The 24395-nt window shown below is 67.1% G+C and overlaps 1 protein-coding gene across 1 annotated transcript in view; it reads left to right on the plus strand.

The window, feature by feature from the left end:
* The window catches only part of FLNC (filamin C), a 40755-nt gene extending 16399 nt beyond the window's left edge, over positions 1–24356 (plus strand). Inside the window, 30 exon segments of the mRNA XM_067317605.1 lie at positions 485–747; positions 1394–1991; positions 3023–3196; positions 4000–4162; positions 4866–5026; positions 5827–5994; positions 6085–6208; positions 6310–6466; positions 7302–7491; positions 8705–8728; positions 8803–9050; positions 9831–9918; positions 10135–10275; positions 11507–11635; positions 11731–11904; positions 12431–12592; positions 13014–13217; positions 13849–14001; positions 14108–14230; positions 15090–15249; positions 15251–15333; positions 16884–17078; positions 17081–17133; positions 17135–17153; positions 17712–17849; positions 19858–19973; positions 21262–21394; positions 22269–22445; positions 23449–23483; positions 23485–24356. Coding sequence (XP_067173706.1) covers positions 485–747; positions 1394–1991; positions 3023–3196; positions 4000–4162; positions 4866–5026; positions 5827–5994; positions 6085–6208; positions 6310–6466; positions 7302–7491; positions 8705–8728; positions 8803–9050; positions 9831–9918; positions 10135–10275; positions 11507–11635; positions 11731–11904; positions 12431–12592; positions 13014–13217; positions 13849–14001; positions 14108–14230; positions 15090–15249; positions 15251–15333; positions 16884–17078; positions 17081–17133; positions 17135–17153; positions 17712–17849; positions 19858–19973; positions 21262–21394; positions 22269–22445; positions 23449–23483; positions 23485–23754 — 4823 coding nt within the window. The 3' untranslated portion in view covers positions 23755–24356.
* Positions 24357–24395: the final 39 nt, after the last annotated feature.

The raw sequence follows: 24395 nt of genomic DNA on the forward strand, positions 1-24395 counted from the left end.
ATGGGGGTTGGGGTTGGGTCCCCCCCCCAAGCACGGGGTGCACCCTGGGCTGATGCACTCTGGCAGGATATGGGATCTCCTGGACGTGGGGTGCACCCTGGGGTGGGGTTTGGGTCCCCCTCTTGCATGGGTTGCACCCTGGGGTGGTGGCACCCAGGCAGGGTTTGGGTCCCCCCAAGCACGGGGTGCACTCTAGGGTGGTGGCACCCTGGCAGGATATGGGATCTCCTGGACATGGACTGCACCCCGGGGTGGTGGAACCCTGGCAGGGTTTGAGTGTCCCCCCCCATGCATGGGGTGCACCCCGTGTTGGGGACACCCTGGCAAAGTTAGGACCCCAAGGCATGGGGTGCACCTTGGGTTGATGCACCCTGGCAAGATATGGGATCTCCTGGACATGGGGCACACCCCAGGGTGGGGGCACCCTGGCAGGGTTTGGGTCCTCCTGGGCCGGGGTGCCCGCCCTGACACCGCGGCCCTGCAGAGGTGGACGTGGGCAAGGACCAGGAGTTCACGGTGGACACGCACGGGGCCGGCGGGCAGGGCAAGGTGGAGGTGAAGATCACGTCGCCCTCGCGGCGCCCCATCCCCTGCAAGGTGGAGACGGGCTCCACCAGCGACACCCACACCGTCAAGTACATGCCCCCCGAGGAGGGGCCCTACAAGGTGGACGTCACCTACGACGGGCACCCCGTCCCCGGCAGCCCCTTCGCCGTCGAGGCCGTGCTGCCCCCCGACCCCTCCAAGGTGAGCGCGGCGCTGGCCGCCTGCCCGCCCACCCGCGCGATGGCAGCGTGGTGACATGCCAGTGGCGTGCGTGCGCGCGCGCGGCTCTTGCACGTGGGCTGTGTGCACGCTGCTTGCACGCTCGTGCTGCTCGCTTGGTGATCGCATGCTCCTCACTCGTGTGCATGGGTGCTGGTTGTGCTGAGTGCGTGTGCGATTGCACGCGTGCTGCACACGTGCATGCTCCGTGCACGCTCGTGCTGCTCACTCACTGATCACACACTCCCTGCTTGCGTGCTGGGTGTGCAATTGCACACGCATGCTGCACACTTGCATGTCCCATGCGTGCTCCCACCCCTTGCACGCTGCTCGTGCCCTCCCCGCTCACACACACGCACACTTGCACGCCGATGTGCACGCGCTGGTAGCACATGTGCTGATCACACCTCCCCATGTGCACGCACAGGCGGATCACGCCCACGCTCCCTGCGCGTGCGGTTGCACACATGCGTGGTCCTTGCACGCACAAAGCGCTTGCACACCAAGCACACGCTCCCTGCCCGCTCGTCCCCCGCATGCCGGCCACGCTCAGGTCACGGCACGCTCACGCGCGTGCAGTTTGCACCCCTTGCACGGTGAGGACGTGCTGACGGCCCCGCTCCCGCAGGTGTGCGCCTACGGGCCGGGGCTGCAGGGCGGCTTCGTGGGCATGCCGGCCCCCTTCACCATCGACACCAAGGGCGCTGGCACCGGCGGGCTGGGGCTGACGGTGGAGGGGCCGTGCGAGGCCAAGATCGAGTGCCAGGACAACGGCGACGGGTCGTGCTCGGTGTCCTACCTGCCCACGGAGCCGGGCGAGTACGCCATCAACATCCTTTTCGCCGAGCACCACATCCCCGGCAGCCCCTTCAAGGCGGACGTCAAGCCGGTGTTCGACCCCAGCAAGGTGACGGCCAGCGGCCCCGGGCTGGAGCGCGGCAAGGCCGGCGAGGCGGCCACCTTCATGGTGGACTGCTCCAAAGCGGGCGACGCCGAGCTCACCATCGAGATCATCTCAGACTCGGGCGTCAAGGCCGAGGTGCTCATCCAGAACAACCGGGATGGCACCTACACCATCACCTACACGCCCGCCTGCCCCGGCTCCTACACCATCACCATCAAGTACGGCGGGCACCCCGTGCCCAAGTTCCCCATCCGCGTCACCGTCGATCCTGCCATCGACACCAGCGGCGTCAAGGTCTACGGCCCCGGCGTGGAGCCCCGAGGTGAGCGCTCCCCGACTGGCGCCCCGCGTCCCCTCACGCAGGGGACCTCTGGGAGCCGTCATCCCCTGACTATAGGCACTGTCACATCCTCACTGTGGGGGCTGTCGTCTCCTCCCATGGGGACCCCTCGCCTCCTCCCCGTGGGTGCCCGTCACGCCTTCTCAGTGAGGACCATCGCCTCCTCCATGTAGGGACTGTCACATCCTCCCCATGGGGACCCAACACCTTCTCCCGATAGTGACTGTAACGTCCTCCCCATGGGGACCCATCACCTCTTCCCCATAGGGGACCTTCGCCTCCTTCCCATGGTGACTGTCAACTCTTCCCCATGGGGACCTGTCATCTCTTCCCTATGAGCACTGTCCCCTCCTCCCCATGAGGACCCGTTGCCTTCTCCCTATGGGGACTGTCACACCCTCCCCATGGGGACCATCACCTCCTCCCCATAGGACACCACCTCCTCCCCATGGAGACCTGTTACCTTCTCCCCATGGGGGACTGTCACGTTTTCCCCATGAGGACCTGTCACCTCCTCCCTATGAGGACCCGTTGCCTTCTCCCTATGGGGACTGCCACATCCTTCCCATGGGGACCCGCCACCTTCTCCCCATGGTGACTGTCGCCTCCTCCCCATGGGGACTGTCACCTTTTCCCCACGAGGACCCATCATCTCCTCCTTTTGAGGACCCATTGCCTTCTCCCTATGGGGACTGTCACATCCTCCCCATGGGGACCATCACCTCCTCCCCATAGGGCACCATTGCCTCCTCCCCATGAGGACCTGTCACCTCCTCCCCATGATGACCAATGCCTCCTGCCCATGGGCACCGCCACGTCCAGCCCCAACTTTTTGCCCTTGCCCTGTTGCTCAGGCACCGTGGGGCGGCGGGACAGGGACGGGGACGGCCAGGGCACGGCCAACAGGGCAGGCTGGAGGTGGAGGCACGTCCTCCCCTTGGCCTCGGCCGTGCCAGAGGCGGGGTGGGCGCGGAGCCCCGCGGAGGCGCTGACGTGCGGGCGCTGTGCCGCAGGGGTGCTGCGGGAGGTGAGCACCGAGTTCACGGTGGACGCCCGGGCGCTCACCAAGACCGGGGGGCCCCACGTGAAGGCTCGGGTGCTGAACCCCTCGGGCGCCAAGACGGACACCTACGTCACCGACCATGGCGACGGCACCTACCGCGTCGACTACACCCCCTACGAGGACGGTGAGCCCCGCCTGCGCAGTGACCCCAAAACCCCGGGTGGAGACCCCAAGCCCCCGGGAGGGACCCCCCCAAATCCCCCAGCCAGGGACCCTCCAGTCTTCCCCTGGCCAGGGACCCCCAAACCCTCCCAATCAGGGACCCCACCTGATTCCCCAAATCAGGGACCCCCAATTCCCCAAGCCAGGAATCCCCCCAAATCCCCCAGCCAGGGACCCCCAAACCCTCCCAATCAGGGACCCCCCCCCAATTCCCCAAATTGGGGACCCCTGATTCCCCCAGCCACGAATCCCCCCCCAAATCCCCCAGCCAGGGACCCCCAAACCTTCCCAATCAGAGACCCCCCCTGATTCCCCAAATCAGGGACCCCCAATTCCCCCAGCCAGGAATCCCCCCAAATCCCCCAGCCAGGGTCCCCCAAACCCTCCCAATCAGGGACCCTCCCTGATTCCCCAAATCAGGGACCCTTGATTCCCCCAGCCAGGGTCCCCCAAACCCTCCCAATCAGGGACCCTCCCCGATTCCCCAAATCAGAGACCCTTGATTCCCCCAGCCAGGAATCCCCCCCAAATCCCCCAGTCAGGGACCCCCCAGTCTTCCCCTGGCCAGGGACCCCCAAAATCCATGAGCCAGGGACCCCCCAAACCTCTCCAGTGAAGGACTCTCCCAACCCCTGGTCATGGACCCCCCCCCCAAATCCCCCAGCCAGGGACCCCCCCCCCCACCAACACCACCCCGGGCTGCCCCGACCGAGCCCCCCCCCTCGGGGGGACCCAGGCGTCCGGGAGCTGACGGCGCGTCCCCAGGTGTGCACCGCGTGGAGGTGACCTACGAGGACGTGGCGGTGCCCAAGAGCCCCTTCCGCGTGGCGGTGGCCGAGGGCTGCGACCCGAGCCGCGTGAGGGCCCACGGCCCCGGCCTCGAGGGCGGCCTCGTCAACAAGGCCAACCGCTTCACCGTGGAGACCAGGTAGGGACCGCCACCGTCCCTCGGCCGTGCGTGTGGCATCTCCGTCCCCCACGGCGTACGGGGCACCTCCGTCCCCCGCCATGCTCGTGGTACCCTGCCGCGCGCGTGGCACCTCTGTCGCTCCACCTTGCACGTGGCATCTCCATCCCCCCTGCCGTGGATGCGACACCCTGCCATGGATGTGACACCCTGCCATGGATGTGGCACCTCTGTCACGCTGCTGTGGATGTGGCACCCCACCACCAAGGTGGCACCTCTCTTCCCCCCGCCACCTACACGGTGCCCTGCCACTGGCGTGACACGTCCCATCAGCCTGCCACCGATGTTGCATCTCCATCCCCCTGCCGTGCACGTGGCACCTCTGTTACCCTGCCGTGGACATGGCACCTCCCGGTACCCCCTGTGGACACGGCACCCTGCCACAAGGGTGGTGCCTCCATCACCAGCGTGGCACCCCGTCCTCTCCAGGAGCCAGCCCTGCCACCGTTGTGGCACCTCGTCCCCCTGCCACGAGCCGTGGCATCCCCCCACCCCACCGTGGCACCCGTGTCCACTGCTGGCAACGGGTCCCAGTGCCACCCTGTCCCCTGCCATGTCCTGACCCGAGCCGTGGCCACCGGCTCTGCCCAGCCTTGGGGACGCCCAATCAGGGGGCTCGTGGCCATGGGGTGCCTGGCCCCTCAACGTCCCCCATGTCCCCCAGGGGCGCAGGCACCGGGGGGCTGGGGCTGGCCATCGAGGGCCCCTCGGAGGCCAAGATGTCGTGCAAGGACAACAAGGACGGGAGCTGCACCGTGGAGTACATCCCCTTCACCCCCGGCGACTACGACGTCAACATCACCTTCGGCGGCCACCCCATTCCCGGTGCGCCAGGGGGACGGGGATGGGGACCGGGAATGGGAATTGGGGGGTGGTGGGCACTAGCGTGGCTGTGGGGCAGAGGGGGGTCCTGGGTGCTGGTGGCTGTGGGATGGTGCCTGTGCCACCCTGTGCCGGTGACAACCCTGTGAGCATGCTGCCACAGTGCTGTCCCCCTGCTGTCTCCATGCCTGTGGTGTCCCCACGTCCATGCTGACCCCATGGCCCTGGTGTCCCTGTGCCCATGCTGTCTCCGTGCCCGTGGTGTCCTCATGTCTGTGTTGACCCTGCAGCCATGCTGATCCCATGCCCATGGTGTCCCCGTGTCTACGCTGATCCCATGTCCGGGGTGTCCTCATGTCCATGCTGACCCCATGCCCATGCTGATCCCATACCTGCGGTGTCCCTGTGGCTGTGTTGTCTTTGTGCCCATGGCATCTTCATGTCCATGTCAACCCTGCACCCGCGCTCATCCTGTGCCCATGCTCACCCCACACCTGTGCTGCCCCTTGCCCATGGTGTCCCTGTGCCCACGATGTTCTCATGTCCGTGTCCACCTGCTGCCCATGCTCACTCCCTGCCTGTGCTGTCCCTGTGCCCATGTTGTCCCCGTGCCTGTGCTGATCCTGTGCCCATGGTGTCCTTGTGTACATGTTGACCCTGCACTCGTGCTGACCCCGCGCCTGTGCTGTCCCTGTGTCCATACTGTCCCTGTGTCCGTGCTGTCCCCATGGCTGTGCTGACCCCACGCCGACGCTGTCCATGGTCCCACGCTGTCCCGTGCTGACCGTATCCCCGTTCCCCAGGGAGCCCGTTCCGGGTGCCGGTGAAGGACGTGGTGGACCCCAGCAAGGTGAAGTGTTCGGGGCCGGGGCTGGGCCCCAGCGTGCGGGCGCGGGTGCCCCAGACCTTCACCGTGGACTGCAGCTCGGCGGGGCTGGCCCCCCTCGAGGTCACGTTGCTTGGCCCCTCCGGTACGTGGGGGGGGGGCACGGCTGGGGGTGGGGATGGGGGGCTGCCTGCCCCACGGGGCGCCCAGCCCCGCTGACCGCCGGCGCCCGCAGGCCTGGCGGAGCCGGTGGAGGTGCGTGACAACGGGGACGGCACCCACAAGGTGAACTACACCCCGGCCACCGACGGGCCCTACACCGTGGCCGTCAAGTACGCCGACCAGGAGGTGCCGCGCAGGTGAGGGACGCCCCTGCCACCCGAGCGTGGGGCCAGGGGGTAGGGGGGGTGCACGGCGCCCCAGCCCCACTGACCCCCCCCCCCCCGCCCGCCCCCTCCAGCCCCTTCAAGATCAAGGTGCTGCCGGCCCACGACGCCAGCAAGGTGCGCGCCAGCGGGCCGGGGCTCAGCGCCAGCGGCATCCCGGCCAGCCTGCCCGTGGAGTTCACCATCGACGCCCGCGACGCCGGCGAGGGGCTGCTCACCGTCCAGATCCTGGTGAGCGCGCACCCATCCTGCACGGGGCTGGGCCCCTGTGCATGGGGCAATGGGCAGGGGGTGCCACTGGCACCCATTCTGCATGGGGCTGAGCCCCTGCATATGATGCAATGGGCAGGGGGGTGTCACATCCTGCAGGGGGCTGGGCCCCTGTGCACGGTGCAATGGGCAGGGGGTGTCCCTGGCACTCATCCTGCATGGAACTGAGCCCCTGTGCACGGTGCAACACCCAGGGGGGGTGTCTGTGGCACCCATCCTGCTCGGGGCTGAGCCCCGGTGTGCAATGCAATGCCCCAGGGGTGTCACATCCTGCACGGGGCTGAGCCCTGGTGTGCAATGCAATGCCCCGGGGGTGTCACATCCTGCACGGGGCTGAGCCCTGGTGTGCAATGCAATGCCCCGGGGGGGGGGTGTCACATCCTGCACGGGGCTGAGCCCCGGAGTGCAATGCAATGCCCTGGGGGTGTCACATCCTGCACGGGGCTGAGCCCCGGAGTGCAATGCAATGCCCCAGGGGTGTCACATCCTGCACGGGGCTGAGCCCTGGTGTGCAATGCAATGCCCCGGGGGGGGGGTGTCACATCCTGCACGGGGCTGAGCCCCGGTGTGCAATGCAATGCGCTGGGGGTGTCACATCCTGCACGGGGCTGAGCCCCGGTGTGCAATGCAATGCCCCGGGGGTGTCACATCCTGCACGGGGCTGAGCCCCGGTGTGCAACGCAATGCCCACGGGGGTGTCCCCAGCACCCCTCCCGCACGGCGCTCGGCCCCGCGAGGCGTTCGGGTGCCGCCGCCGCCGTGGCCGCGGCGGGTGCTGAGGCAGCGGGTGCCGCAGGACCCCGAGGGGCAGCCCAAGAAGGCGGCGATCCGGGACAACGGCGACGGCACCTACACGGTGTCCTACGTGCCCGACCTGCCGGGCCGCTACACCATCACCATCAAGTACGGCGGCGACGAGATCCCCTTCTCGCCCTTCCGCATCCACGCCGTGCCCGCCGGCGACGCCAGCAAGTGCCTCGTCACAGGTGGGCCCTGCCCCACGCCGCCCCGCGGCGGCCCCCGCCGCCCCACGGCGTCGCCCCGCTGCCCCGTGGCACCCCCGCGGCGTCACCCTGCTGCCCTACAGCTTCCCCGCAGCATCACCCCCGCCGCCCCACAGCATTTCCCCTGCCACCCCGTGGCATCACCCCTCCCACTGCCCCACGGTGTCCCTTGCTGTCCCGGGGTGTCACCAGCTGCCCCATGGCATCACCAGATGCCCCATGGCATCCCCCTGCTGCTCCCCTCCACCCCATGGCATCCCCCCACCACCCCATGGGATCCCCCTGCTGCCCCACGGCACCCCCACGTTGCTCCCTGCTGCCCCACAGTACCTCCACACTGCCCTATAGCATCCCCATGCTGCCCTCTGCCACCCCATGCCGCCCTCTGCCACCCCACAGCATCCCCCACGCTGCCCCACACCACCCCCTGCTGCCCCATGGCATCCCCCTGCCACCCCTTTCTACCCCACAGCATCTCTGCCTTGCCCTGCAGCATCCCTGTGCCACCCCACAGCATCCCCACACTGCCCCACAGCGTCCCCCTGCCACCCCATCCCATTCCCCCTCCACCCCACGGCATCCCTGTGCCACCCCACAGCATCCGTGTGCTACCCCTGACCACCCCCTCGTGCTCCACAGCATCCTTGTGCCACCCCATGGCATTCCTGTGCCACCCCACAGCCTCCCTGTGCCACCCCACGGCATCCCCGTGCCACCCCATGGCATCCCCACGGCATCCCCATGCTGCCCCACAGCATCCTTGTGCCACCCCACAGCATCCCTCCACCACCCCACGGCATCCCTGTGCTATCCCTCACCACTCCCTGGTGCCCCACAGCATCCCTGTGCCGCCCGCACGGCATCCCCACCCTGCCCCACAGCGTCCCCCTGCCACCCCATCCCATCCCCCTCCACCCCACAGCATCCTTCTGCTGCCCCACGGCATCCCCATGCTGCCCCACATCATCCTTGTGCCACCCCACAGCATCCCTCCACCACCCCACGGCATCCCCACGGCATCCCCGCGCTGCCCCACGGCACCCCCCCGCCCCACTGCAACCCCCAGCACCGCCATCCGCCCCCCGCTGCCCCCTGCCCCCCGGAGCAGTGCAGGCCCCCGGCCCGGCCCCCCGGCCCCCCGGCCCCCCGGCCCCGCTGCCCTTCTCACCCGGTTTTCCCTCGTCTCTCTTTGCAGTATCCATTGGGGGCCACGGACTGGGTAAGTGGGGCCGGGGCGGGGGCGGGCGGCGGGGCCCCCGCCGTGCCGGGCCCCCCTGACCGTGCCGCCCGCAGGTGCCTGCCTGGGCCCCACCATCCAGATCGGCGAGGAGACGGTGATCACGGTGGACGCCAAGGCGGCCGGACAGGGCAAGGTCACCTGCAAGGTGTCCACGCCGGACGGGGCCGAGCTCGACGTCGACGTGGTGGAGAACCACGACGGCACCTTCGACATCTACTACACGGCGCCCGAGCCCGGGAAATACATCATCACCATCCGCTTCGGGGGCGAGCACGTGCCCAACAGCCCCTTCCACGTGCTGGTAGGTGCTGGGGTGGCCACGGGGCTGGGGGGCAGAGTCGGGGCCACCAGAGAGCTGGGGAGGCTGGCGGGACCGTAGGGCGGAGGTTGGGGGTTGTGGTAGGTGCCATGGGGCAGATGGTGTGGACCATAGTTGGTGTCATGGGGTAGAGAGCTGGAGACCATGGGAAGCACCATGGGGCAGAGGCTGGAGGTTGTGGTAGGTGCCATGGGGCAGATGGTGTGGACCATAGTGGGTGCCACGGGACAGACAGCTGCGGGCCAGAGTGGGCACCATGGGGCAGAGACTGGGGGCTGCCATTGGCTCCAGGGAGGAGATGGTGGGGACCACAGCAGGTGCCATGGGGCAGAGACTTAGGGGCCATGGGAAGCACTGTGGGGTAGAGGCTGGGGGCTGTGGTATGTGCCAGGGGGCAGATGGTGGGGACCACAGTGGGTACTGTGGCACAGAGGCTGGGGGCTGTAGGTGCCATGGGGCAGATGGTGAGGACCATGGTGGGTGTCATGGGGCAGAGAGCTGGGGACCAGGGGAACACCATGGGGCAGAGGCTGGGGGTGGTGGTAGGTGCCATGGGGCAGATGATGGGAACAACAGTGAGCAGAGACTTGGGCTCCAGTGTGGGCACCATTGAGCAGAGACCGGGGTCTGCTGTGGGTGCTGGGGACAGATGGGGACCCCGCAGGTGCCGTGGGGCAGAGGTCGGTGGCTGCCATGGGTGCCAGGGGGCAGATGGGGACCCCGCAGGTGCTGACATCTGTCTCTGCCCCCCCATGGCACCAGGCCACAGAGGAGCCCCCCGCAACCACCGAGAGCCTCCGGCCCTTCAACCTCGTCATCCCCTTCACCGTGCAGAAGGGCGAGATCACAGGTGTGGGGCGCGGGGGAGCTGGGGTGCCCATGCATGGGTGCAGGGCGAGGGGTGCCCAGGTGTGGGGTGATGCATGGTGTGCCCATGCATGGGTGCAGGGCGAGGGGTACCTGGGCGTGGGGTGGTGCGTGGGGTGCCCGTGCAGCCGCCCGGGCTGCGGTGGCCTGGGGACCTGGGAACCGTCCCCATGGCACCCGGGTGACGCGCTGGCCGCAGGCGAGGTGCGGATGCCCTCGGGGAAGACGGCGCGGCCCAACATCACGGACAACAAGGACGGGACAGTGACGGTGCGCTACGCCCCCACCGAGAAGGGGCTGCACGAGATGGACATCCGCTACGACGGCAACCACATCCCCGGTGAGCGGGTTGGCGCGGCGCCTGGCTCAACCGGCCGGGCACTGGGGCACCGGGAGGGCAAGGTGCCCAGCCAGGTTGATGCCATGCTGAGAACCTCCCCAGGGGCTGCATCCTGCCCCAGGCTGGGCATGTGGGGGTCGTGCCACCAGCCTGGGGGCTGGGTGCCCATTTGCACGTCACCATGCAGCACCCTGTATGCTGTGCACCATGCGTCCTGTGCTTCATGGCCCCGGGCGCCTTGTGCACCGTGGCCCCATGTACCCCGTGTGCTGTGCACCATGGACATTGTGCTCCATGGCCCTGTGCACCTTGTGCACTGCGGCTTTGGGCACCCCATGTGCTGTGCACCATGTGACCTTGTGCTCCATGGCCCTGGGCACCTTGTGCACATGTGACCTTGTGCTCCATGGCCCTGGGCACCTTGTGCACCATGGCCCCATGTACCCCCTTTGCTGTGCACCATGGACATTGTGCTCCATGGCTCTGTGCACCTTGTGCACCATGGCCCTGTGCATCTTGTGTCTTGTGCACCACGTGTCCTGTTCTCCATGGTCCCATGCACCTTGTGCACCATGGCCCTGTGCATCTTGTGTCTTGCGCACCATGTACCCTGTTCTCCATGGCCCTGTGCACCTTGTGCTCCATGGCCCTGTGCACCTTGTGCACTGTGGCCCTGGGCACCCCGTGTGCTGTGCACCGTGCACCTTGTTCTCCATAGCCCTGTGCACCTTGTGCACCATGGCTTTGGGCAGCCCATGTGCTGGGTGCCACGTGCCCTGTGCCCCAGGCACCTCATGCTTCGTGCATCCTGTGCTCCATGGCCCTGTGTGCCCCATGGACTGTGCGCTGTGAGCCCCGTGAACCATGTGCCCTGGGCACCATGGTCCCATGCCCTGGGCGCTGTGTGCACCCCGTGCACTGATCACCCCATGTACCACGGCCCTGTGCACCCTGTGCACCTCGTGCACCACGGCCTCATGCACCCCATGCACCGTGCGCCCCACAGGTTATGCGCTCTGCACCCTGTGCACCGTGACTCCGTGCCCCCCATGCGTTGCGTACCACGCGCGCCGTGCGCTGTGCGCCCCGCTCATCGTGGCCCTGCGCGCTCTGTGCCCCGTGCATCATGGCCCTGCACACCGTATGCGCCATGCACTGTGTGTCCCGTGCGTGGTGCACTGTGGCCCCATGTGCCCTGTGCCTGTGCTCCTGACTGTCCCCGTGTCCCCAGGGAGTCCCCTCCAGTTCTACGTGGACGCCATCAACCCACGGCACGTGAGCGCCTACGGGCCAGGGCTGAGCCACGGCATGGTCAACAAGCCCTGCACCTTCACCATCGTCACCAAGGATGCCGGGGAGGGTAAGCGGGGGACACGGGGGCACCGTGGGGGCTGGCAGAGCCGGGGAGGGCTGGGTGCCTCCGTGGGTGCCTCTGACACCGGTCCCTGCCCCCAGGAGGGCTCTCGCTGGCCGTGGAGGGCCCCTCCAAGGCGGAGATCACGTGCCAGGATAACAAGGACGGGACCTGCACCGTGTCCTACCTGCCCACGGCCCCCGGCGACTACAACATCATCGTCCGCTTCGACGACAAGCACATCCCGGGCAGCCCCTTCACTGCCAAGATCACCGGTAAGAGGGGACCTGCGTGGGCTCAGGGACCCCGTCACGTGGCCACGGGGACCTTGTCCATCCCCACCCACGGGAAACCCCTCCACACAGCCATGGGGACTCCACTGCATGGCCATGGGGACCCCTGCATGGCCATAGGGTCCCCCACATGGTCATGGCCATGGGGACCTCCATATGGCCACAGGGATCTGCATGGTCACAGCCACGCAGACCCCTCCATATGTTCATGGGGACCCCCACATGACCGTGGGGACTCCTGCATGGTCACAGGGAGGATCTGTGGGGCCATGGGGACCCTATCACATGGCTGTGGGGACCCCATCACATGGCCATGGGGTTCCTGTCCAACTCTAGCCCTGGGGACCCCATCCACTCAGCCGTGGGGCCCCATCCACCCCTGTCCCTGGGGATCCCATCCATCCCCAGTCCCGCTGCAGGCAGGGCCCCCTTCCCGGGGACGCCCCAGCCCCGTGGCAGGGGGTCCCCAGGCTGCCATCCCCCAGTCCCACTCACGGTGGCCCCACAGGGGACGACTCCATGCGGACGTCCCAGCTCAACGTGGGCACCTCCACGGACGTGTCGCTGAAGATCGCGGAGACGGACCTGAGCCTGCTGACGGCCAGCATCCGAGCTCCCTCGGGCAATGAGGAGCCCTGCCTGCTCAAGAGGCTGCCCAACCGCCACATCGGTGCGCGGGGACATGGCCACGGCCACGGCGGGGACCACGGGGCACGGGGATGAGGGGGCATGGGGGCATGGAGAAGTAGGGACATGGGGACGGGAGCACGTGGAACCATGAAGATGTGGGTGCATGGGGAACGGGGACATGGGGCACAGGGCTGTGGGGACACAGGGTTGGGGGACACAGGCTGTGGGGCCGTGGGCCATGGGGACACAGGACTATGGGGGCTGGGGGGCCACAGGGCCACAGCTTGGGCATCTGGCCCTTGGCTGGGTGACCACCGGGTTGCCTGGGCTGCTGTGACAGTGCTGGTGCCCACAGCCGTGCTGGGGGCTGGTGCAACGCCCACGGCTTCGTGGCAGTGCCCGTGGCTTCGTGGCAGTAGTGTGGGGCCGCGTGGCGGGGGCTGACGGTGACTTGTCCCCAGGCATCTCGTTCACGCCCAAGGAGGTGGGCGAGCACGTGGTGAGCGTGAAGAAGAGCGGGCAGCACGTCACCAACAGCCCCTTCAAGATCCTGGTGGGGCAGTCGGAGATCGGCGACGCCAGCCGGGTGAAGGTGTGGGGCAAGGGGCTCGTGGAGGGCCACACGTTCGAGGTGTCCGAGTTCATCGTGGACACGCGCAGTGCTGGTGAGTCCCTGCCCTGGGGATGGGGACAGACCAGTGGCCATGGTGTAATCCTTGCAGTGGTGTGGTCATGGCTGGGATGCAATGGTGGCCACACCATGGCCGCATCTTGGCCATTGCTGGGATGGTGGCCATGGTGGTGGCTGGGGTGGGATGGTGATGTTGGTCATGGTGTAGCTGCGACTGGGATGGGATGGTGACAATGGCCATGGCTGGGATGGGGTGATGGCCATGGCCATGGCTGGGATGGGATGGTGACCATGGCCATGGCTGGGATGGGGTGATGGCCATGGCCATGGCTGGGATGGGATGGTGACCATGGCCATGGCTGGGATGGGGTGATGGCCATGGCCATGGCTGGGATGGGATGGTGACCATGGCCATGGCTGGGATGGGGTGATGGCCATGGTGGTGGCACAGCTCTGATGATGGCTGAGCTGGGCTGGGATGTGACGGTGGCTGTGGCCATGATGTGGCCATGGCTGTGGCTGAGCTGGTGGCTGTGGTGGCGGCTGGGACAGGATAGTGACCATGGCCATGGTGTGGCTGTGGCTGGTCCGGGATGGTGGCAGTGGCCGTGGTGGTGGCCGTGGTGGCCGTGGCAGTGGCTCTGAGCTCTTCTCCACGCTGCCAGGCTACGGTGGGCTTGGCCTGTCCATCGAGGGCCCTAGCAAGGTGGACATCAACTGCGAGGATGTGGAGGACGGCACCTGCAAGGTCACCTACTGCCCCACCGAGCCTGGCAACTACATCATCAACATCAAGTTTGCTGACAAGCATGTCCCAGGTAGGGGTGGACACGGGCATATGGGGAGTGGGGGGGGCCGGACGCCGGGGTCCCTCCATGGCTGGCCGTATGGACCTCCCCTGAGCCCGGCACCCCTCGCCCGCAGGGAGCCCCTTCACGGTGAAGGTGACGGGCGAGGGGCGCATGAAGGAGAGCATCACGCGCCGGCGGCAGGCCCCCTCCATCGCCACCATCGGCAGCACCTGCGACCTCAACCTCAAGATCCCAGGTAGGGGCGGCCCCCGGGGCCCGGCCTTCCTCTTCCTCCTCCTCTTCCTCCTCCTTCTCCTCCTCTGGCAGGGACGGGGCAGTGCCCGTCGCGCACGGGGCTCAGGACGTGTCCCGCCGCGTCTCTGCCGCCTTGGCTCTGATCTCCACCCCCTTCTTCCTTCTCTCCCCGTCCATCTGTGCATCCATCCGTGCATCCGTCCATGCGTGCCTGTGCCCCTCCATGTGCTCATCCATATGCGCGTCCATCCGTGTGTGCCTGTGCCCTTTCGTGTGCTCATCTGTGTATGCATCGATGCATCCATCTGTTTGTCCGTGTGACCATCCACGTGTGCCTGTGCCCTTCGGTATGTCTGTCCAACTGTGCATCCATGCATCCATCTATGTGTTCATCCATGTGTCCATCTGTCCATGCATGTATCTGTGTCTGCTCACGACCATCCATCCATCCACCCTTGCATCCATGCATTCATCCATGCGTTCATCCATCCATGCATCCATCCACCCTGGCATCCATCTGTGCATCCATCCTTGCATCCATCCATCTGTACCTCCACCCATCCATGCCTCCATCTATCTGTGCATCCACCTTTGCATCTATGCATTCACCTTGGCATCCATGCATCCATCCATGCATCCACCCTTGCTCGCATCCATGCCTCTGTCTGTGCGTCCATCCAACCACGCATGTGTGTGTCCGTGCACATGTCCTTGCGCCTGTCCACGTGCTCCCATGTGCCCCATGTGTCCCCGTGTGCGCGCGTGCGTCCCTGTGCCCGTGCGTATGTGCACACGCGCGTGTCCGTGTGTGCGTGCCCGTGTGTGGTGTGTGTGTGTGTGCGTGCGGCCGCGGCCCCCAGGGAACTGGTTCCAGATGGTGTCGGCGCAGGAGCGCCTGACGCGCACCTTCACGCGGAGCAGCCACACCTACACGCGCACCGAGCGCACCGAGATCAGCAAGACGCGCGGCGGCGAGACCAAGCGGGAGGTGCGGGTGGAGGAGTCCACGCAGGTCGGCGGGGGACCCCTTCCACAACGTCTTCGGCGACTTCCTGGGCCGCGAGGGCCTGGGATCCTTCTCCAGCATCACCCGCAGCCAGGAGGGTGTGTGCCGCCCCGGCACGGGGCTGCGTGTGTGCTTGCACGAGGGCGTGTGCTCGCATGGGGGGCTGCAAGATAGTATGGGGGAATTGTGCTCGCACGGGGCTGCGGGTGCAGACACACGAGGGAGCGCACTCGTATGGGGCTGCACGTGCGCTTGCACGTGGGAGTGGGCTTGCAGCGGGGTTATGCACTTGCGCAGGGCTGCAGGTGTACTCACACATAGAATTGCGCTTGTGGTAGGGCTGTGTGCTTGCAGGGGGCTGCACATGCACTTGCACGTGGGAGTGGGCTTGCAGCAGGGTTATGCACTTGCGCAGGGCTGCAGGTGCGCTCACACATGGAATTGCGCTTGTGGCAGGGCTGCGTGCTTGCACGGGGCTGCACGTGCTCTTGCACGTGGCAGTGTGCTTGCGCCGGGGCTGTGTGCTTGCACAGGAGGATGCTTGCGCAGGGGCCGTGCACTCACACAGGGCCGCACATGCACTTGCACATGGCGATGTACTTGCACGGGGGCTGTGCGCTCGCAGGGGGCTGCGCATGCATTTGCACGTGGGCATATGCTTGCACGAGGGCTGCGTGCGTGCACAGAAGTGTGCTTGCACGGGGGGATTCGTGCTTGTAAAGGGGACTTCGTACACGGGGGGATGTGTCTGCATGGGGCCGTGCGTGCTTGCACGGGGGCTTTGCACTCAGGAGGCCGCGTGCTGCACAAGGGCTGCATGTGCTTGCAGGGGCTGTGTGCACACACGGGGGGGCAGCACGCACCCTTTGCACTGTGTGTGTGTGTCCCCCTTGCACAGGGACTCGTGTGAGCCATTGCTGAGGCACAGCCCACCCGGGCCCACGCGCGGTCCCTGTGCACGCGGCCTCGCACGGAGCCGCATTCTGCGAGGGGAGGCCGACACGGGCCCGTCCCCGAGCAGGGCCCTCGCACATGGGCGTGCTCCCGTGGAGAGCCCCCTCCCGTGGGACACGCACGTGTGCCCGCACCCTTTGCACAAAGGTGCACAGTCCCGCGTGGGGGGGTGTGTGTGCTTGCAAGTGTGTGTGTCTGTGTGTGCGTCCTTCGCACGAGGGTGCACCCTCACTGGGGGGGGGTGTCCGCTCACGGAGGTGTGCATGCCCTTTGCACAAGGCTGCACGCTCGTACGGGGGTGTGTGTGTGCTGCTTGCACAACACTGCGCTCTCACAAGGGGGTGGGCACCCAGCGGTGCGCGCGTGCCCTTTGCACGAGGGCACTGGCTCCCAGGAGCGTGCGTGTCCCTTGCACACATGTGCACGCTCTCCGGGGTGCAGGGATGCCCTTTGCAAGCGGTGCACGCTCCTGGGGCGCGCGCAGGCGCCGTGCACACGGGTGCATGCTCCGCGGGGTGTGCACCCTTTGCACAAGGGTGCACGCTCCCCGGCGTGCAGGGATGCCCTTTGCAAGCGGTGCACACTCCTGGGGCGCGCGCAGGCGCCGTGCACGCGGGTGCACGCTCCGCGGGGCGCCCTGCACGTGGTGGCCGCTCGCGCGGGCGCCGCTGACGGGCGTGTGGCCCTTGCGCAGGCGAGGCGGCGCCGCAGGACATGACGGCGCAGGTGCTGAGCCCCTCGGGGAAGCTCTTCGACGCCGAGATCGTGGAGGGGGGCGACAGCACGTACAGCGTGCGCTTCGTGCCCCAGGAGATGGGCCCCCACACCGTCAACGTCAAGTACCGCGGGCAGCACGTCCCCGGCAGCCCCTTCCAGTTCACCGTGGGGCCCTGGGCGAGGGGGGCGCCCACAAGGTGCGCGCCGGCGGCACCGGCCTCGAGCGCGGGCGTGGCCGGCGTCCCAGGTGAGCCCCGTGGGGGCCACGGGGATGTGGGGTGCATGGGGATGTGGGAGACGTGTAGGTGCTTGGGGCACATGAGGACCTGGAGGTGCATGGGGGGACGTGGGGATATGGGGTGCATGGAGGACAGGGGGGACATGGGGGTGCATGGGGGGGACATGGAGCAAGGGAGGACATGGGGGGGCATGGGGATATGGCAGACATGGGGTGCATGGAGGACGGGGGGGACATGGGGGTGCGCTGGGCATGTGGGACATGGAGGGTGCAAGCGTGCATGGGGGCCATGGGGGCCATGGGGATATAGGGGTGCATGGGGGACATGGAGGGATTATGGGGGTGCAATGGGTGACGTGGGGGTGCAGCAGGCTTGGAGGACACGGGGGACACGGGTGCGTGGGGGCATGGGGGGACACGGGCATGGGGATGTGGGGGACATGGGGATGTGGGGGACATGGACTTGGTGGTGGAGCAGGCAGAGGGACAGAGGGGACAGGGGGACGTGGGGGGGGCGGTGGCGCGGGGGGGGTGCGGGGGCCCGTGCCCACGTGCACCCCCCCCCAGGCGAGTTCAGCATCTGGACGCGGGAGGCGGGCGCCGGGGGCCTCTCCATCGCCGTCGAGGGGCCCAGCAAGGCCGAGATCGCCTTCGAGGACCGCAAGGACGGCTCCTGCGGCGTCTCCTACGTGGTCCAGGAGCCCGGTGGGTGTCCGGATGCCCCCGTGACCCCTCCCCCATCCTCCCATCCCCCCAGACCCCCCCAATGTCCCAGCACAGCCTGGACCCCCCAAATCCCCCGGATCCCCCTCAAATACTTCCAGATCCCCTCAGATCCCCCAAATCCCCCAGCGCAGCGCAGAGCCCCCCCAAAACCCCCAGATCCCCCAAATCCCTTCAGATCCCGCAACACAGCCCAGACCCCAAATCCCCCAAGTCCCCCCCAATCCCCTAGCACAGTCCAGACTCCCAAATCTTCCCCGATCCCTCCTAGATCCCCTGAGTTCCCCCAAATCCTCTGGCAAAGCCCAAAACCCAAATCCCCCCAAATTCTCCCAGATGTCCCAGCACAGCCCAGACCCCAAATCCCCCCAAATGTTCCCAAATGTCCCAACACAGCCCAGACCTCAGATCCCCCCTAGACCCCCTCAGATCCCCCAAATCCCCCAGCACAGCCCAGACCCCAAATCCCCCCAAATCCTCCCAAATGCCAGCACAGCACAGACGCCTCCCCAAATCCCTCCAAATCCCTCCAGATCCCTTCAGATCCCCCAGAACTGTCCAGACTCCAAATCCCCCCAAATGTCCCAGCACAGCCTGGACTCCCCAAATCCCCCCAGATCCCCCAGCACGGCCCAGACCCCAAATCCCCCCAAATCCCTCCAAATCTCCCTGCACAGCCTGGACCCCCAAATCCCCCCAAATCCCCCAGCACGGCCCAGACCCCAAATCCCCCCAAATCCCCCCAGATCCCCCTGCACAGCCTGGACTCCCCAAATCCCCCCAGATCCCCCAGCATGGTCCAGACCCCAAATCCCCCTGCACAGCCCAGACCCCAAATCCCCCCAAATCCCCCCAAATCCCCCTGCACAGCCCAGACCCCAAATCCCCCCAAATCCCCCCAAATCCCCCTGCACAGCCTGGACCCCCAAATCCCCCCAAATCCCCCAGCACGGCCCAGACCCCAAATCCCCCAAATCCCCCCAAATCCCCCTGCACAGCCCAGACCCCAAATCCCCCCAAATCCCCCCAAATCTCCCTGCACAGCCTGGACCCCCAAATCCCCCCAAATCCCCCAGCACGGCCCAGACCCCAAATCCCCCCAAATCCCCCCAAATCCCCCTGCACAGCCCAGACCCCAAATCCCCCCAAATCCCTCCAAATCTCCCTGCACAGCCTGGACCCCCAAATCCCCCCAAATCCCCAGCACGGCCCAGACCCCAAATCCCCCCAAATCCCCCAAATCCCCCTGCACAGCCTGGACCCCCAAATCCCCCCAAATCCCCCAGCACGGCCCAGACCCCAAATCCCCCCAAATCCCCCAAATCCCCCTGCACAGCCCAGACCCCAAATCCCCCCAAATCCCCCCAAATCTCCCTGCACAGCCTGGACCCCCAAATCCCCCCAAATCCCCCAGCACGGCCCAGACCCCAAATCCCCCCAAATCCCCCAAATCCCCCTGCACAGCCCAGACCCCAAATCCCCCCAAATCCCTCCAAATCTCCCTGCACAGCCTGGACCCCCAAATCCCCCCAAATCCCCCAGCACGGCCCAGACCCCAAATCCCCCCAAATCCCCCCAAATCCCCCTGCACAGCCTGGACCCCCAAATCCCCCCAAATCCCCCAGCACGGCCCAGACCCCAAATCCCCCCAAATCCCCCCAAATCCCCCTGCACAGCCTGGACCCCCAAATCCCCCCAAATCCCCCAGCACGGCCCAGACCCCAAATCCCCCCAAATCCCCCCAAATCCCCCTGCACAGCCTGGACCCCCAAATCCCCCCAAATCCCCCAGCACGGCCCAGACCCCAAATCCCCCCAAATCCCCCCAACCCCCCCAGCATGGCCCAGACCCAACAACTTTCCCAAACCCACCTCGTGGGTGTGCGCACCCTCGTGCACGGGTGCCCGGCTTCGTGCGTGGGTGCTCGTGCGTGGGTGCTCGTGCGTGGGTGCTTGTGCATGGGTGCGCGGGTGCTGACGGGCTCCCGCAGGCGACTACGAGGTCTCCATCAAGTTCAACGACGAGCACATCCCCGACAGCCCCTTCGTGGTGCCGGTGGCCTCGCTGTCCGATGACGCGCGCCGCCTCACCGTCACCAGCCTCCAGGTACCGCCGCGCCGTGTCCCCCGGGATGCCCAGTCCCCGCTGCTCCCCGGCTCCTTCCGCCACCCCGGGCCACGCTCCCTCCCCCTGTGTCCCTGTGCCACCCTAGGTGCCCTATGTCCCCATGCCACCATGTCCCCCTCTGCCAACATGTCCCTGTGCCACCCTGCATCCCTGTGTCCCTGTGCCACCCTGTTCCCCCATGTCCCCATGCCACCCTGTGTCTGTGTGCCACCCCGTCCCCCTATATCCCCCATGTCCATGTGTCACCCCCGTCCCCTATATCCCCCGTGTCCCCATGCCACCCTGTGCCCGTGTGCCACTCCGTCCCCCTATAGCCCTGTGTCCCCATGCCACCCTGTGTCTGTGTGCCACCCTGTCCCCTTATATCCCCCATGTCCCCATGCCACCCTGTGCCCGTGTGCCACTCCGTCCCCCTATAGCCCTGTGTCCTCATGCCACCCCGTGTCTGTGTGCCACCCCATCCCCTTATATCCCCCATGTCCTCATGCCACCCTGTGTCCGTGTGCCACCCTGTCCCCCTATATCCCCCATGTCCCCATGCCACCCTGTGTCTGTGTGCCACCCCGTCCCCCTATATCCCCCATGTCCCCATGCCACCCTGTGTCCGTGTGCCACCCTGTCCCCCTACATCCCCCGTGTCCCCATGCCACCCTGTGTCCATGTGCCACCCCGTCCCCCTATATCCCCCATGTCCCCATGCCACCCTGTGCCCATGTGCCACCCCGTCCCGCTATATCCCCCATGTCCTCATGCCACCCTGTGTCCGTGTGCCACCCTGTCCCCCTACATCCCCCGTGTCCCCATGCCACCCTGTGTCCATGTGCCACCCCGTCCCCCTATATCCCCCATGTCCCCATGCCACCCTGTGCCCATGTGCCACCCCGTCCCGCTATATCCCCCATGTCCTCATGCCACCCTGTGTCCGTGTGCCACCCTGTCCCCCTACATCCCCCGTGTCCCCATGCCACCCTGTGTCCGTGTGCCACCCCGTCCCCTTATATCCCCCATGTCCTCATGCCACCCTGTGTCCATGTGCCACCCCGTCCCCCTACATCCCCCATGTCCCCATGCCACCCTGTGTCCATGTGCCACCCCGTCCCCCTATATCCCCCATGTCCCCATGCCACCCTGTGTCCGTGTGCCACCCTGTCCCCCATGTCCCCACGCCCCCCCACGCGCCGTGGGCAGAGCTGGGGGTGCCGTGGGTCGCCGTGGGTGCCCGCAGGAGACGGGGTCCTGCCGTGCCGACGCGGTGTCGCGCCCGCAGGAGACGGGGCTCAAGGCGAACCAGCCGGCGTCGTTCGCGGTGCAGCTCAACGGGGCGCGCGGCGCCATCGACGCCAAGGTGCACACGCCGGCCGGCGTCGTGGAGGAGTGCTACGTGTCCGAGCTCGACAGCGGTGCGCCCCGCCGGCGGCCACGTGCCCGGGGACGTGGGGGGACGCGGGCATGCGGGGATGGGGGCACGGGATACGGGGGTGTGGGGATGGAGGGATGGAGGGACATGAGGGACATGGGGATGGGGGGGCACAGGGACACGAGGACAAAGGGGCAGGGGACATGGGGATGTGGGGACATGGGGTAGGGGGACATGGGGATGGAGAAATGGAGGGACATGGGGATGGGAGGCATAGGGACATGGGGACAAAGGGGCAGGGGACATGGGGATGGGGGGATGGAAGGACATGGGGATGTGGGGACATGGGGTAGGGGGACATGGGGATGGAGGAATGGAGGGACATGGGGATGGGGGGCATAGGGACATGGGGACAAAGGGGCAGGGGACATAGGGATGTGGGATGGAGGGACATAGGGATGGGGGACATGGGGATGATGGGATGGAGGGACATGGGGGTGGGTAGACAGGGACATGGGGACATGGGCAGGGGGACGTGGGGATGGGGGGATGGAGGGACATGGGGATGGAGGGGACAGGGTATGGGGGTGTGGGGATGTGGGGACATGGGGTAGGGGGACATGAGGATGGGGGGATGGAGGGACATGGGGACATGGGGATGGGGGCACAGGGACATGGGGGATGGAGGACATGGGGATGGAGGACATGGGGATGGTGGGATGGAAGGACACGGAGGACACAGGGACAGAGGGGATGGGGGGCCTGCAGAGATGGGAGCCCACGGTGACCTGGGGCCACGGGGATGGGGAGGCACCACACGCAGGGATGTGGGGATGCAGGGACGGGGGGGGGACGACTTGGTGACGCAGGGCCGTGGGGACGGGGAGCACGGGCGCTGACGCTGCGGGCGCCCGCAGACAAGTACGCCATCGGGTTCCTGCCGCGGGAAAACGGCGTGCACTCCATCGACGTGCGCTTCAACGGGCGCCACGTGCCCGGCAGCCCCTTCAACGTCCGCGTGGGCGAGCAGAGCCAGGCCGGCGACCCCGGGCTCGTCACCGCCTACGGCCCCGGCCTCGAGGGCGGCGTCACCGGTGGGCGCGGGGACGGGGACGCGGGGGGCGGGCACCGCACGTGGGAGCGGGGACGGGGACGTGGGGATGGGGACATGGCCATGGTAGTGGGGATATGGTTATGGGGTGTTAGCAGTGGGGACACGGCCATGGACTATGGGGTGGTGGCACTGGCGACATGGCCATGCCTGTGGGGTGGTGGTATTGGGGACATGGCCATGGTAGGGGGCATGTGCCCGCGTGGTGGTGGCACTGAGGACATGGTCATGCCTATGGGGTGGTGGCACTGGGAACATGGCCATAGTAGCGGGAACATGGTTGTGGGTAGTGACACTGTGGACATGGCCATGCCTGTGTGGTGGTGGCACTGGGGACACGGTCATGGTAATGGGGGACATGCCTATGGGGTGGTGGTATTAGGGACATGGCTGTGGTGGTGCAGACATGCCCATGGGGTGGTGGCACTGTGGACACGGCCATGCCTACAGGGTGGTGGTATTGGGGACATGGCCATAGTAGTGGGAACATGGTTGTGGGTAGTGGCACTGTGGACATGGCCATGCCTGTGTGGTGGTGGCACTGGGGACACAGTCATGGTAGTGGGGACATACCTATGGGGTAGTGGTATTAGGGACATGGCCGTGGTGGTGCAGACATGCCTGTGGGGTGGTGGCACTGTGGACATGGCCATGCCTATGGAATGGTGGCAGTGGAGACATGGCCATGCCTATGGGGTGGTGGCACTGAGAACATGGCCGTGGTCGCTGGGACATGCCTGTGGGGTGGTGGCAGCGGGGACATGGCCATGGTAGTGGGGACATGGCTATGAGGTGGTGGCACTGGGGACTTGGCCATGCTTGCGTGGTGGTGGCACTGAGGACATGGCCCTGGCCACGTGGCAGGGGGGCAGCGGGCCGCCCCAGCGCTGTGGCCGTGCCCCATGGCGGTGGCACCACGTGCCATGGTGGTGGCGCGTGTCGGTGGCACCGCGTGCCCGTGGTGACGCGTGCGGGTGGTGGCGCAGGCGTGTGCTCCGAGTTCCTGGTGAAGACGGCCAACCGCGGGGGCGGGCGCGCTGGCAGTCACCATCGACGGCCCCTCCAAGGTGAAGCTGGACTGCGTGGAGTGCGCCGAGGGCCACCGCGTCACCTACACCCCCATGGCCCCCGGCAGCTACCTCATCTCCATCAAGTACGGCGGCCCCCACCACATCGTCGGCAGCCCCTTCAAGGCCAAGGTCACCGGTACGGCCGCGCTGCGGGGACCGGGCCACGTGGCAGTGGGGTGTCCCCAGGGTGGTGTGCTCAGGGATGTCCCTGGGGCTAGATGATGATGTCCTCAGGGTGGCGTGACATGGAGGTGTCCCTGGGGCAGGGTGATGGGGAGGTCCATGGCACTGTGATGGGTGTCCCCAGGGTGGTGTGACAGCATCCCCATGGCGGTGTGCTCAGGGTGTCCCCAGGTCAGGGTGACAGTGTCCCCCATGGCAGCATGTCATGGGGTGCATCTCCGGGTCGGGGTGATGGGGGTGACCCCGGGGTTGGGTGACTGCATCCCCATGGTGGCATGCCAGCTGTGTCCCCAGGACAAGGGTGACGGGGGAGTCCCCAGGACAGCATGATGGGGCGCATCCCCCCGTCTGGGTGCCGGTGTCCTGGGTTGGGGTGACAGTGTCCCCATGGTGGTGTGCCATGGGGCGAGTCCCTAGGTTGGGGTGACAACAACCCCAGGGTGGTGTGTCAGGGTCGTCCCCATGGTGGCTTGCTGGTGCGTGTCCCCAGGTCAGGGTGACGGTGGTGTCCCTGGGGTGGTGTGATGAAGGTGTCCCCAAGGTGGTGCACCATGGGTGCACCTCTGGGTTGGGGTGACGGTGTCCCCATGGTGGTGCACCATGGGGTGCACCCCCGGGTTGGGGTGCTGGGGGGGGCGTCCCCACGGTGGCGCGCCCCACGGCACATCCCGGGGCCGTGA

The sequence above is a fragment of the Apteryx mantelli genome, chromosome 1 (assembly GCF_036417845.1).
Source record: "Apteryx mantelli isolate bAptMan1 chromosome 1, bAptMan1.hap1, whole genome shotgun sequence".
Classification (NCBI taxonomy): domain Eukaryota; kingdom Metazoa; phylum Chordata; class Aves; order Apterygiformes; family Apterygidae; genus Apteryx; species Apteryx mantelli.